Here is a 15,548-nt window from a genome sequence, read left to right on the forward strand (position 1 = left end):
ATTAATAAGATGGCCAGGAAGAATGGGACTATTTCATGTCTTGTCAAAGCCGCACAAGTAGGATGCTGCTTTTATGAGACTCGACACTGCTCCTTCCTCCTCTAGATCATCTCTTTCATGTGCCCAAGCAGGCCTGAGGTGATAGTCTGTTCATAAAGAGCTGTAACGGCCTGGGAAACAGCCCAGGAAGTAGTTTACGAACAGCAAAGAGAAAACTCAGAGACAGAATGAAAAAAAGCCAAAAAAAAGAGTTGATTGCAGTTTTAGGTTGAATTTCCACTACCTTCCAAGCAGGCATTCCAGTACGAGTACATTAAATTCACGTATTACTCAACAGCCAGGGCTATTTAGCAATAAAGACCTCTGGCACTGAAAGAGACTCAAAAAGCTTTCCAGCCAGCAATAAAACGCAAGGAGTGTCATGCTGAAGATCACTGGGCTGCAGAGCTTGTTAAGGCAAGAGGCTGGAGGCTGATTTGTGCAATCGCTGCAAGTGATTTTGTCCTGTGACACATTCACTGTCACAGATAACCACCTTGGAGATTAAAAATAAAAAATTAAATGTAGTCCTACAAGTGCAGTTCTGTAGCCACAGTAAATTAAATTGTGCACATGTGCACACACACATACATGGAGAACATGTGGGATTTTTGAAACGTGATGCAGGCTGTGTTTGGAATTGGTTTTGCAGCTGTCGATTGCTGTCTGTGGAAAAAAAAAAAAGAACTGCATGTGACGCTTGTTGTGCATCCCAGAAAGTGAGAAAAAAAAAGGCTCAAAGCCAACGTGTGCAACAGAATCTTGTCTGGAAGTCCCCAACTTCCAGTCCAGGGCAAAGGAAGAAGGCAGTGTGGGGTTTTCACATTTTCTCGTGGAAAAAGGAGAAGACACCTGACTCCACGGCTGTCCTGAGATTTGAATAATGAAATAGTCCTAACTGATGTCTATATTAAGGTTTGACTTCTGTGGTGCTTTGAATTGCATCCACAGCATGCAAAGTGCTTTCCTGCCACCAAGGAGAGGCATCTGGCTCCCATAATCTGGAGCCCCAGTCCCACATACCTGTTCCACGTTAAAGGTGTCTGTGAAGTGTATCAATGACTGTAGAAGTGGGGCTTTGGGATATTTAAGGACTATGAATTTTAAGATGGTTTCTTCTTGGGATTTTGCAGACAGATTGTTTAACCAATGTTTGGTACGGATTTTTTTTTTTTTAATTAAGATTTTCATCAATGTTTCCATTAAATTTAGGATACTTCACTGTCATAAAACATCCATTTTCACCACTTGTAAGAAATTGCATCAGAGTGACATTAATATATGGGACTGAGCAAGTCTCTGTAAATACCAGTGGTGTAGGAACACAGTGGTTTACATTAATGGAGCCCCAAGGCTCTTGCCTGTCTCAAAATGATGCATTCTTGGGCAACCTTTGTGCCCAAAGCAATATGAAAATAGTCATGCAGCTCAGAATTGCTTGCAATATTTTATTCCATTGCTAGCCCAGCCTTTTTCCAAATTAATCTGTGCCTAACTCACTTCATGCAAATGCACGAGACAAAATGTTGGTTCTGCAATAGCTGAAGTAGTCCTGCAGATCAATGTCTAGATATCACAGATTCCTCAATATTGCTGCTATTGTGCTGAGAAGATAAATTTTTCCTATGGGAGACAGTTGATCTGTTGGTTGATGATTTCTGCTATTACCTGCTCTCTAGGTTTCTTCATACAAGTTAAACAGCCTGCACTGGTGAGCAGGCTAATGCCATGCCATGTCATCTCCCTGACACTGGACACTATCTCTACATTTATCCTCTGGTTTCACTTCCAGGAAGAAGTTATGTCCCAGATAAATATCACAATCCCAGTTCCCCTGAGAAGTCCTTACTGCTGTCTTCGAATTATCAGAGTGGCACAAACTGAGGCTTGCTCACCCATTGCTAGTGAGGTGCATGTTTATATGTATGTAGACTATAGTCTGTCTTGAAACTAGTTTTGGAAAACAAGACATCAGCTAGTTCCTTTCAAGGGGTTACACAGATTAGTGTCCACAGAGAATGCACTCTTCCATGGTATTTTTTCCCCAAGTAGACATCTGGTGCTACTTCTGTTGTCTTGGAGGCAATGAATGTTGCTTCCAGTGCACCATCAAACGTCTCATTATTAAGTAATTAGAGTATGGTTTTTATAAGCATTTTGATTATAAAGAGCCCCCCAGTTATTATTATTACTACTACCTCCTGGCAATGGAGAGGAAGACACTGATGAATCTTCCTTTGATGTCTGTTGAAACAAGCTGAAGAAAAAGGGCAGACCTTTGGACTCTAAATAATGATGCTATCCATAAATAATAAAGCTCTTCAGAGCCCTTTGTAGGCAGACTCTAACTTCCTTCCGAAAGGTATTAATCTTCATGCACAGGCACTGTGTCTGTTCCTGTTCTCTTACCACTGGTCCAGCTGCATATCATGGCTATAAATTTCTTACAGAATGTATTTCTTATTACGGTAGTTGTAATGGCATCCAGAAGGGCACACATCTGGAGTTTGGGTTTGGTGGGGTTTTTTGATAATTTAAAAGTTTTTCCAGACAGAAATTTTCTTTGAGCAAGAAAAAATAAAGAAACAAGAAGCAACAACCAAGGTCATTTGTTTGAGGTTTCTAGACTACAGAGGTGGCTACAATTCTGGCCCAATTCTGCAACTTGGTAGCTGCAAAACCCAGCCAGTCATTTGGGATGTTTTGGACTTTGGACCAAGAAGCCCAGAATATAGCCACCAAACAACCTGGCCAACAGTCAGGGGGATCTGCCAGGCCTGCCAGACATCCAGAGGTCCTGGACTCCTGGCTCCAGACAGCTTGCTTTTCAGCTTTGCAGTGCACGTAGAGTAGGACCAGGACCAGTACAACCAGGACCTGCCTGACCTGCTGAGCTGGTCCTGCATGGTGGGTTGGTGCATGCCCACCAAGCATGGTCTGGTTTGGATGTGATTGACTTATCTGTGGCTATCCAGAAGATGCTGGACTTGCTGTGCCCTTAGCGCAAGACGGTCCAACAGTACTCAAGTTTAACTTCTTCTCTTTCTCTGTTCCATACCCAAGAAACATTCCATCTGATGGCAAAGTCATAATATCACCTCTAGACTTTGTCTTGCCGTCATTTCTGTTAGAGAGATAAAACTGCAGTGTGGTATTAGATAAATCCAGCGTAGACAACTCTCTGAGGTGTAAATCTAGAGTGAAATCTTGCCCATTTGGTCATCCAGGGATGGGCATATCATGGCTAAAGAGCTCTGTGTGTATCAAGGGCAACTCCCAAGATAAAGGTGCATCATTCAACCACTACTGAGGGTGTACTGATGAAAGGCAGCTTGGTAATTGCAAACTCCAGCTCTGCAATTGAGGCCCAAGTACATGGCAGCACATCTTACAGCAGCTCCCAGTCTTCCCCAGCACATGTACCACACCTGCTCCCCAGTTCTCCGAGGTCCACGCTGTGTGCCTTGTGCTCAGGCACCTGCAGATTTGGAAATATGGGCCATCAGTTGAGAGCATGCCTTGTAATAAGCCCTTCTCAGGGCTTATTCACTGTCATCTCGGTGAATCAGATCAGAACCCTTCCTGAAGGACCACGCTGTTTTCCCTCGGGAAGGGTGCTGGTCGTTAGGGAAAGGAGGGGTGAGCACTCTCTCCCAGGCTGATTACTGAGCCTCGGGATGAGCCACCTCCCTCACCCAGTCACTGAAGATTGCCCGTCTCCCTTGTATGAGTCACAGAATCAAACCTTCTTGTGGGACATCTGTCTTTTATCAATGACCTGATAAGGCAAAAGGGTTCTTGAACCTTTTCTGTAAATTAAGGAGCTTTCAAAAACAGTCTGTAGGTGAGCAAGCCCTTCTCTGCTTCTCTCTGTGCTCCTCCATCACTGCGATGCTTGGATGAGATTATTACAACACATATTTTTCTTGTGCAGCCAGCAAGTTCCCAGCTATAGGAGGCTGACAGACCTTGTGTAACTTGTCATTACTCATCAACACTCCCTACACTCATTTAGATCTCAAGGTGTGGCTTTAATTAGCTGATTTTGTAATAACACCCAGGTGACTTGGTGATAGATAGACACCCTAGAAACCTATTAAATAGGAGTATAGTGACTCTAGCTCCTTAGAGTGCTCTTTTGGATTATTTGCTTCTAGAAATTGAGTCTGTGGGGTTGTTTTTCCATCCTTCCGCATAGCTTCTAAACCTATTGCTTGAATTCAACCAGGTTATGCTGGTGGATAAATCCCACGGACCTGTAGATATTTCATAGAAATGTGCAACCGGGTAGAGCAATAACAGGTTAAGTGCCTGGACTGAGAATCTTGTGCTGGTTTAGGTAGCAGAAAATGTATGTGAGAAGGAGCATTTATGAATGCTCAAGCTGTGGGGGAAAAAATATAGCTCACAAATCAGTTAGTAAATCTGAGCAAAGTGGATTATAAGTAAGTGTTTTATTATCCTATAATAAACTTAGTTCATGTTTGGGTTTTGTTGTTGTGGTGGGTTTTGTTGTTTGGCTGGTTTTGTTTCGTTTTCCCTGTTGCTACCTTTAAATTCTGTTATCTCAGCAACTTAGTGACTTTGCTAGGCTTCTGTGGTGTTCAGCATGTATCAACCAAGTCTCGCGGGCTTTGGCTGAAGCTGCTTGGGGCTTTGAAGTAGTCTGCCATCAAGGTATGTGCTTGGCCAAGGACTTTTTAGTATTCGGTATCAGATACAGTCAGCCTTGTATATCTGAAGACTATATTGTTTGGAGCAGAACAAAGCTTTGCTTTGGTTTGCTTTATAACGCTGAGCAGGTTTTTGGTCTAGTTGGTTGCCTTTTGAATAGCTCAATAAAATCTTGCACCCCCTGTACAAGTTGAAATTTTGCTTTACCTCTGTTTTGCTGGGGTTTCATCAGACTTAATTTTTCAGTGGTGTCCTGAGATCTGAAATAACAAGCTCATTTCTAACTTTATGCAGTCAAGACTGTCAAATATCTTCCTAAGAATGTCTTGCCCCACGTTCCACAAGTTAGGCAGCTATTTGATCATCTGCACTCATCTGTACTCAACCCAGACGTGTTTGGGTCTTTCAGCCCAGTATTTCAGGCTCAGTGCAAAGGTGTCTGCCCAGACATAAGCCTACTTGGGAGCTGGTCCCATTTTTACATGGTGAGAAGTAAGACGAATGTTCATTTTCAGTAGTGGTGATCACTGCTCTGTTGATACTGGCTTAAAGTTCTGTATTGCAGTATCTATCAGGATATATGCTCTTGGTGTTATTTCTTTCTACTGTTTCAAGTCAACCAGCTGTGACAACAATCTTCCATTTATTATGGAAAACCTTTCTAAATCCACATGATTGAGGGTTTATCTTCACATCATGTGCAGGTGACTATAGTTAATTTTAAACTTAATATGATTTTAATCTTTCAGAAAATGTGTGCTTCCATTGCACATGCAACAGCACACTCTGGATACAGCTGTTGTCATAAGCATATTTTGCCAGTGCTGTTCTTTTTTCTTTGCAGTCTGTCTTTAGGCCTCTTAATTTAGAAGCTAGTTGCGGGGCGGGGTTGGCAGCTTTGCTGACACTTCCATTTGGAAAGCATGGCTGTCCACAGCCTTGGAAATACCCACTGTTCTTTACGAAGTCAAATCCATTTTTCATAGTGACCTTACTTTGACCTTGTTATCAGTCTTACCACAAATACTATGATTTCTAATTGATCCATCTGTTGGCTGTCCAGGTTGACACAGATTGGAAACTAGCTGAATGCACAAAAAAGGATAAACTAGGAATGTCAGAGAATTTGGATGCTGGTAGCTGTCTAATGTCTTGTTGCAAGGCTTGGTGTTAGAGTTGGTCTTCACATTGTCAATAATCTGGAGTAAGGGTTGAAGGACACACTGATGAAGTTTTCAATGATATTATCTGCTTACTCTTACAAAGCAAGGCTCTTGAGCAAAGTTTTCCTTGAAACAGGCATACTTTGTTTGTTGCATCAAGTAGTGCTCACTTGCAAGCCTTGGGATTCAGTGGATTTGTGAAGATTGGAAGTTAGACCCTGGCCCTGAGAAGGAGAAGGGGACTTAGTTAAGGAGACACCACACATGACTGAGCACAATGGGTTAGTGAGCTTAAATGCAGACTCTGAAGGGCTATATGTTGCTGGGCTTATTTGATGAGCAAGAATGTGGAATAGAAGGGGCATGTGGCTCTGCACTTTGTACCGGGGAGAGACTAACCTGGGGTTATCAGTGACCGCCAGAGTCTATCAGGAGTAGCTGCGCTTCACTGTCCATTCCTTGTGCTAAGAACTCTCTTCTGACTAACTTTTAATCCTGATTCAGCGTTGTGTGTGAATGGTATCACGGGAGTTTGTAACTGATGGAAAAGGGGCAGTGTGAAGCCTGCGAGCAGCCTGGACTACGGTAGGTGAGCATGTGGGAGCCTCAGAAATAAAGCCCTCAGCTGCTGGGTGTGGTGGGAAGTGATTCATGGACCTGTGGGTTTGCTGGAACCAGATGCAGATGAAGGTGACCTTAGGAGCAAATGAGTAGGGCTGGCTGGTAACACTGCACTTCTGAACAGAAGCACCACGGCTTTAGAGCCAAAAGTTGCATTTCCCCACCCTTCCCTACATCTGCTGCTGTAGAGCATTGTTGATATAAAAGACCCAATGATGAGCTCTTCTGAAAATGCTGTCCCAGACATTTTGAGCCTGTTATGCCTCTAATTCACTTGCAGGAAACTCGGACATTTTGGTCTTTAACTACTCTTATATCACAGTATCCCAAAACTTGCCCTTGGTTTGAGGGCTTGTTCCTAAACCCGAGGCTGCTCTATAGAAATAAGCAGTTAATATCTAAGGGTGTTGAGCCAAAAACCAGCAGCACAGTTCTCCTTGAGCTTTTTGGAGTGGGTCCTGTGTGAGAACATTCTTGTGTTTTCGAGCTAATTGATGATTGTGGACCACTGGAGGGAAAACTGCTCCCAGAGGGGGCTGGTTTGCAAATGTGTTTTGATGGGGGGGCAAAGGGGGGGAATCAATAAATTGTGGAAATATCTTTTTAGGTGGCAGAGTGGTACTGTGGTGATGCCATATCACCCAGAGTTTCCATACTGTCTAAAAAATATTGCTGTCTATTTCAGGTTTTCTGAGGGCTCTGATTTTTTTTTTTTTTCTTCCTAATGTGCTGTGTGAGCATCTCTCTAAAAACCATGCCTTGTTCAGGTGCCTGAAATTAGGCACACAGGAAATGTGGAGGCATTTTTATTTCTAGTCTCCTGCCATGCCTTTGGAAGGAATGTGGAGCAACGCAGAGAGTATGTGCAGTCTCTCACTAGGGAATGTCATGGGCTGCTCAGCAAAAGCCTTTTTTATCATTTAGCAAATGATGTTCTGTTCACACAAGAATCTTGTGCTACGTCAGCATCATCCAGCTCTGTGCACCATGTTGCTTAAACCTCTCAAGTCCTCAGGCAAGAGCTTCTCTACCCATGAGGAAGGCAGTGTTTTAAGTTGGATATAGCCTTTTAACTTTTACCTTTCTTGGTGCTGCAAGAGTACGTGATGTTCTTTGATTCCTACTCTTTCAGGTTTGAGAGCATCCTAAAATTTGAACTCTGTTTGAAGGCCTGCCCCTTGATAGAGGGCTACTGGATGAAAAAGAGCAGCTATCCAACAGCTTTCAGCTGAAAATTAGTCATACCTATTGCATGAAGGCTTTTCTTGCCCTGTTCTGGTAGAAATGGTGACACTTGAATTTTGTAGCGCCTTGCTAGTGCATGCGACCTGAGCAAAGTGCCATATAACAGGAGATGTAAGAGTGCACTTACCTTTGAGCAGACAGGTCTGCGAGTGCCCAGAGCTTGCAGAGGGGAGTGTGGGGCTGAAGGCTGCTTGCTCAGCAGTCCTGGGTTTGGCTGTGTTTGTGGATGAGAGATCACAGTTAAAGAAAGCCTGTGCATGGCATCGCTGAGATCTTTATGGAGAGCGTGTCAAACATTTGGTCAGTATTAGCTTACACAAGCCACGAGGAAAATCCATTTGCACAGTCCAGACTTGTTCCTGAGTTAAGTTCGGTAACTAAAGACACTGCAAACCCTGCACGAGGAAAGTACCGAATTTAGAGTCCTGCCTCTTCATGAGTCATGGCATTACCCCATCGCTCCCCTTGCAGATCTCCTTCGGTTCATTCCGCTTTGTCTGTATTTTTCTGGCATGGTAGTTAATCTGGTTATGCTGCTTCTCTTGCTAATGGTGTGGTCTCTCCTCCTCCAGGCCCCTGAGGGCATCTAACCACCCTTCCCTTGTGTGCCTCTGGAAGTCTCTGCAGCAGGTTAGTTGTAGCATGCACAGTCACTGCAAGATTAGAGTTTTGTTTGGGGTGTTTTGCTGGTAGCCAGCAGAATAGGTTTTTTCTTTCTTGTCTGGCAATGATTTAAAGGGGGAAAATATTCTGCTCTATCAGATTTGCTCCAGCTGTTTTTGTGTTAAAAGCCAAGCCAAGGGGGTGAATGAGCAGACAGCTGCTTGTGTTTTATGGTGCTGTTAGCTTTGTGGTGTGTGGACCTATTGCTTTGACCAAACAACTAGTGAAACATTATCTCTAAGGCTGGCCATTTCTTCTCATCATCCCAGTGTGTCAGATCTGGAGAGAGCACCCCTGCACCCCTGGTGTGGCCCTGTGCAGCAGCTCTTCCACAGGACAATGTTCTCTGTTCATGGATCCCTCCCTTGCATTGCATGGTGCTGCTGCCCGTGGCACATGCAGCTGCTGGCCCTCATGCAGCAGGACACATAAGGATATGTCCTCCTGCAAGTATGTTTCCAGCACGCTTGCAGGTCACTCACTCATGGGCTTCATCTTCTTCTCTTACCTGTTCTGTCTTGCATCACTTCCCTGAGCTTTCATTTCTCATAGATGCAACTTGGCACACCTGGAAGGCATGAGTGCATTCATTTTTACTGGAGTAAAAACTCCACTACTTGAAAGAACGTCTCTAGGAAAGGTCTCAGTTTGTGAGTTCTTGGTGCATTGGGAAAGTTGGGGGTTTATTGTCAGTTGTTTGGGTTGTTGGTTTTTTTTTTCCCCTGGAGGCTACAGCCCCTGCTTTTGGCATTTTCGTGAGGTATACCCACCACTGTGGTACATGTGATGAGTCATGTCTCTAAAGACCTGCATTGGATGAAATCGCAGCTCAGAGCTCCCCTGAGGGTTTCCTCAGCTTCACAGCCACATAAGCAGAGACTGCTTTTCTTCCCTATGACCTGAACCCACAATTTGCCCTTCAGCCCAGAAAAGCCCTAGTTCTTCAACTAGAGGAATAAACTGAGAACATAGTGGGAGAAGGAAGAATTTGTCCTCTCCCTCCTCTCCCTCTCTGCCTATATGCACATTTGGATTGTCACTGGGACATCTGTCTGCTCTGGTCACTTTGTCCAGGAATGGCCATGTGGTTGCACAGCCTCCTGTGCCATCTGCAGGAATTGTTAAGTAAAGGAATTAAAAAGCATAAAGGTATAATGGCTTAATAAAACTCTCATCTTGTGTTCTCAAACTGCAACAGTGTGGTGTTTGGGGAGTTGAGTGCAGGTGCTCTGAGAGCCAACTGACATTGAGTTATTCTGGTTGTACAGTGGTGAATTTGAACAGATTACCCTTTGGGTACTTCCCAAGGGGAATGTTTGTTGACTCAGTTCACAAAGGAAGTAAGGATGTGCATTTGCTTGGGAAAATGATTATCCAAATCACAGTGTACTTTTGAAACAGTTGTTTGACTGAATACCAAAAAGCAGCAATCAGATGCTCGCCTTAAAAGACCTTCGCAAAGCAGTGAATGGTAAAATTATGAACTTATTCTCGTACACCCTCAGAGTGGAATGATCTATATTTGGATTTCTTTTTTTCAGCCCCAGAGAGGAAGTGAATCAAGTTTGCAAATGGTGTTTGGACCAAATGCAATTAATTTGGCTGTGCTTCTTAAATGTGGCTGAACTAGAATGACGTCCTGAGGAGCAGTGCCTTTTCTTGACTCACAGACCCAAACAAGATCCCTCTCTCCTAAAGACATTTGGTAGAAAAAATGTGAATGTAGAGCTGGGAGGTTAGACATTTGGGTTTCTTCCCATCACTATCAAAATCATATCAGGGAAGCCTTTTAGGCTCATTTTAGCTCCAGCTCCACTCCCACCATTGGAATGTCCAGTCTATTTAGACTGCAGATACGTGCAGCAGGGACTGCTCCATCTCTGTTGCTATTCCCTATTTCCTAACTAATCCAGAGCAGCTGTTTCTCTTAACTGAGTACTAAGTCTCTGTCTTTCACAGTGCTTTTTGCAGCCCTTGGATCCCAGCTCCTCCAAGATCATTCTGGGTGGCAGGGCTGCCCCCTCTGCTGTTGTCCCTGGGTGAAGTTGAGCAAGAACTCATTCAAGATGTTTTTCATTTTCGAGGCACAAAGTTTGTGCCACGTAGGAGAATCTTTTTTGATTTCTTTTAGGAAATACACTGAGAGCAGTGAAGTGTTCCATGACTTGCTTAGGTACTTTGAGGATGATCTCAGTGTTAGCAGATGGGGTGCTTGAGTGTACATGTTACTCTCCTGAGCAGGAGGACCAGAGCTCATCAAACAAGTCTGTATCTGGTTTCAAATCTCAAATTTGTTATAGTCCTTGATGCAAGGAGCAGTCCCCTCTGCTGTCATTGCTTTCCTGTGTACCTGCCATTTGCTCTTTCCTTTCATCTCTAGCTGTTTGGGGTTGGTTGTTTGTTTGTTTTCTTTCAGATTTTTTTTTTTCTTACCACTAGCTCGAAAAATTCAATGAATAATAACAATGTTCAAGCTATAGTAGTGCTCTGAAATGTTTGTGGGACCTGATCCTGCAATCCCATTCCCAGTGGATTTGATGTGTTAGATTGAATTGTATCAGTGAAAACCTCAGGACTGATCTGGAGGAAAGGGAAGGTGCAGGAAGCTGAGCAATCAGATCCATCCCTGGGATTTTTGTTTTTATGTATTATGTATTTTTTAACTCTTTCATCTAATTTCCCTGGGTGGGTGGATTTGAGACATTCAAAAGTATTAAAACCTAATTCCAAATCAGCAATGCCAGGAAGATGCGTGCTGTGGATACTTTCTTCTTCCCAGCTCTTCCTGTGAACTTGGAAGTTGGACTGGCCTGGCAAGTGGCCCAACTCGTTCCTGTTGATGACACCTCTCCAGCAGAAGCGGTGTGTGGGCAGACAGCTAGTTTCATCATGGGGAGGAGGAGGAGGCATGCATCACCTTTTGTTTAAGCAGAAGCATCTTTTTGGAATGCTATCCATTTTATCGGTTAGGGCTTGAACAAGGAGCAGCCAGGAGAGGCTGGATATTGTAATTAGCGCAAGTGGAGGCAGGCTGCTGCGCCTGCCTGCCTGGAGAAGAATAACCTGTTGAATTTGCTGGGAGCTATTGCTGTGAGGACAAGAGCTACGGTTACTTGGGAGTACAGCAGCCACAAGTGGATGAAGTAGCTGCTTCAGAGCTATGCTGTGGGGAAGGGGCAGAGGCTTGGATATTGGACACTGGATGCCCGTTTGGGTTAGAGCCTCTGCTTTTGCCTCCTAAGCGTGGGGAGGAAGAACACGCAGCCGGTTTGGTTTTGGTGGGGTCGGCCAAGGATGGCTGCGCTCTCTCAGCACCTGAGGATCCTGCTGTGGAAGAACTGGCTGAGTGTCAAGAGGCAGCCGGTGAGTGTGGAAATGAAGTAGCAGAGGAGGGGGATGCTGGAAATCGCAGGAGCTGAGGAGCGAGAGGGGGCACTGCAGGAGAGGAAGGTCACAGTATTAAAATAAAAATATTTTGAGGGCTGGTGATAGAGGCAGAGGGGGAAGGAATGGGATGGAAGCGAAGGTGGGTCTGTTTAAGCCAAAGTGATTGGGTCTTGCTTTGGCGCTCATGCATGAGGGCTCAGGAGTCCAGAGTGACTACCGTGGGTGCCACAGTTGTTCCCTCGGGGCAGGGGTCCATGCGAACAAAACCATGCACAAACTCGTGGGCAGGCCTGAATTCAGGCTGCAGTTCAGCATCTCCTCCCTTGTGAGCAGACCCCGTGGTCTGTGTACAGCCTCCAAGGGGTCCCTAGGATTTGGGGGCGACGAGGGGGTGCCCTTATATAGAACAATTTGTAAAGGAGGGACAAAGAAAAAAGTGTCTCTGAGATGCAGGTAGGACAGATTTCCAGCGTGGTACAGTGTGTTGCAAATCAAACACCCCAAGTGGTCTTTCTTTCCAAAAGCTAAACCATTGCCAGCAATGTCTAGCAATCTGAACTGCAGCAGCATCGGGGAGAAAAATGTTCTTTTGGGTGGCATTGTATGTCCAGGCAAAGCTTGCCAGGTAGTTTAGTCCCAGGCTGGTTACGGTACAGCTGCATGGTAATCTCAGCAGAACCATGCTGCTGTTCATGGACTTGTATTGCAACCTTTCCTCTTGCTAGTAATCCAAATGTGACTATTTAAAACTTTTCAGTTGAATGGAAGCCTTGGCAGGTGCAGAAAATGCCGGCAGAAGAGAAACGGCCATGGAGGGTGTGATCTGAGGATGGAGCACGGGGCCTCATATCACTGCATGCTTCTGCAAGGTCCGCTCTTGCCCGCCCTATCCTGCCTCTCAGTTTTGGAGCCTGATTCAGAGAGGTGTTGAGTTTGTCTGATTCCTCATGATCCTCCATAGGAGCTGTGGACATGCCGCACACCTTACAGTAGCGTATCCTTCGCTGGTGCTAAGGATACAGGAGACCTTTTCTGAAATGCAGAGGAATCACAAATTATGTCTAATTTCTCAAGAGAAACTGTAACAGCCTTGTTAAAAGCAGAAGTCTTGGGTCTGTCTCACCTCTTATGTACCTGGAGTAGATGCTAACCTAAGCCTTACCTGTACTTCTGACCATGAAGTATCACTTGCTTTAATTCTGGCTTCCTGTGGAGTTGAAATATCAATTCTGTAGAACTGAAATGTCAATTAAAATAAAAATCTGGCCACTACTGATTATTTTATGGCAGGCAGTCCCTGCAACCCTCCTTCATTTCCCTCTCTTGCTCCAAATTAGGGAGCTTGTTCAGTTGGAGAAGATGTGAGGAGGTAAACCCAGATCTTTGCTCCCAAACACATCCTGATTTCTCTGTCCTCCTGCTTGTAGTTTTGTTTTCTGGTTCGGTGGTAGGGTTTTTTTGTTTGTTTGGGTTTTTTTTGGTTTGGTTTGGTTTTGGGTTTTGTTTGTTTGGGTTTGTTTTTGTTTTGTTGTGGGTTTTGTTTGGTTTTTTGTTTGGTTTTATTTACTTGTGTAATCTGACTTCACTTATGGACCAGATTTTCAGAAAGCTTTTTTTTTTTTGCCTTTTTTTTTTTTTTTAACCATGCTTGCTTTGCAAGGGAAGTGTTCTGTTGTGCCTCTCGGTTTCTGATCAGGAGTGAAACTACCTTACTAACTTAGATAAGTGGACTAGATGACCTTTGAAGGTCCCTTCCAACCCAAACTGTTTTATGATTCTATGCAGGCAGTTCCAGGTGCTGCAGGGGTGTTGGCTGCCCTTTCCTCGGCTAACTGGTGTGTTGTGGGATGGTCTGACACCAGACAGCCCATGTCCTCCCCGCACAGGCTCAAGTGCTTTCCTGCTCTGTTTATCAACCTCTCCAGGGCTACAAAACATATTTGCTTCTTCCTTTTGCTTTACGCTTTATTTCCTCTGGAAATAAGCCTCGTGAGAGACTGCTTCTACCTGTGCAGCGCACAGGAGAGAGCTATGGCTTGTTTGGCTCTCTGTTGAAGTCAGCTGAAGCTCTGCAGCCATGGCCAGGGGTTGCTCCTGCCGAGAAAAGAATGTTCGTGAGTTTAGGCGGCAGCCTTCTCAGGAGCAAGATTTGGCCTGTGTTCCCAGAGAAACTGGAGAAATCAGTGCCCCTTGCACTTCTGGTGCTTTCCATCCATCACTTCTAGGCAACTCGGTTATTCAAACACAGAAAATGTGCCTGCAACCGGAGATACTAAGTGAGGTGTGAGCAATTAAATCTAGCAGTGAAATATTCCAGCAACCAAAGGATTATGCAACCTGCATCGCAGTGCTTAATGTCCCAAGAGCCAAACTGAGGCTGGTTATGGCTTCTTTCAGGTCAGCCTGTTCCACCTGCAATCAGCTTGGCCAGGATGTCTGTCTTGTTTTTGTTGACTAGAAAGGCCTGGGACAGTGGGAATGCTGTTATGTTGCAACTGATGTACCCAGCTACTATTAAATCCAATTAAGTCAAAGGACAGAGATACTAAGGGAGGAGCTGTCTTGAAAGTGGTGAGTAGAAGTGCTGTTTTAGATCTGAACAGAGAGCTATAAAAATTTCCCGGAGACAATCAGTATTAATTTGTTCCTCCAAGAATATGACAGATCTCTTGCCCTTCCTTTAGGCAGCCTGTGACTAATACCAGTTCCTGTGCTGTTAACCCATAATTTTACTTTAGCCAACCTGGTACTAAACCAGGAGGAGAAGTTAATAATACTGTTTGCATGGGAATTAATCAAAGTTAAACAGTGTGTTTGGGGACTGATTATAGGGAAAACAGGTGACATAAAAATTTAACAAGATTCATCACTGAAACTAGCATCTTTTTATATAAGTTGTCTGTGTGTACATAAGAGGCAGGAAGAGTACTGTCTGTAAAAGCTAAAAAGTTGCTGAGTGCTGAAATCATAGGAGTACCCTCTCTGAAGGGATACGGGAGATGTGCCTTGTGGTCTGATGTCTATCAGGTGCCTCTTTTGGGGCATGAATCTTGCTCCTACTTTCATGACTGTGTGATCTTGCCAGGGATGATAGGGATGGAGTTGCTGTAAAACAACCATCTGTAAACTGAATTGCTCTCTGGGATTTGTCTGTCTGTTTGTTTGGTTTTATGTTCCAGTAAGTATCACAGGAAATGAAAACACCCTTATGGGCTTGGAATTACTATGGAAAAACAGTTTGGGGTAATATGTGCTGATCTGAAAAAAGTAGCAACACGGTGATGAAAAATGGGATGATTTTGAAGAAAGACATCTTTGCAGTTTCAAAAATTGGCACGAAGATAGCACAGCAATTTTGCAGCGTGGAGTGGTTTGAAAACTATAATCTAGTAAGCACAGTAGCAAGCTAGCCAGCTAGTGCAAAAGCAGTTGATTATTTGAATAATTGCATTTTCCTAGCTTACAAAACTCCAAGGCTTGTAGTTTTAAGACCAACTGAGGGTCTCGTACCTAGATTGGTTTACTACAATAGATGACTAGCAGACTGTATTTTCTTTATTCCTGTCCATTGAAATGGTCAACCCTCATGTCAGAGATGAGAGCTCTATACATTTTCATGTTTTTTTCCAACATACTAGGCTGATTTTATACCATCTCCCATCTCAGCTTGTCTGTATGGACTGCTAGAGTCTGGAAATGGAAGGATGCTGGGCAGTTGGATTGCTGGGGCCAGAAGCTCATATGAGGGATCCTGGT

The 15,548-nt window shown here is 44.2% G+C and overlaps 1 protein-coding gene across 2 annotated transcripts in view; it reads left to right on the plus strand.

Moving 5' to 3' along the window:
* Window positions 1-11,537: 11,537 nt before the first annotated feature.
* ABCA12 (ATP binding cassette subfamily A member 12) overlaps window positions 11,538-15,548 on the plus strand; it is an 86,918-nt gene continuing 82,907 nt past the window's right edge. For both annotated transcript variants that reach the window (XR_010606383.1, XM_065637541.1), the window contains exon 1: window positions 11,538-11,768. Coding sequence is in view for 1 of the 2 variants with exons in the window: in XM_065637541.1 (XP_065493613.1) it covers window positions 11,700-11,768 (69 nt within the window). In the remaining variant the exon portion in view is untranslated. The remainder of the gene's footprint in view (window positions 11,769-15,548) is intronic.

The sequence above is a fragment of the Caloenas nicobarica genome, chromosome 6, assembly GCF_036013445.1.
Source record: "Caloenas nicobarica isolate bCalNic1 chromosome 6, bCalNic1.hap1, whole genome shotgun sequence".
Taxonomy (NCBI): Eukaryota; Metazoa; Chordata; class Aves; order Columbiformes; family Columbidae; genus Caloenas; species Caloenas nicobarica.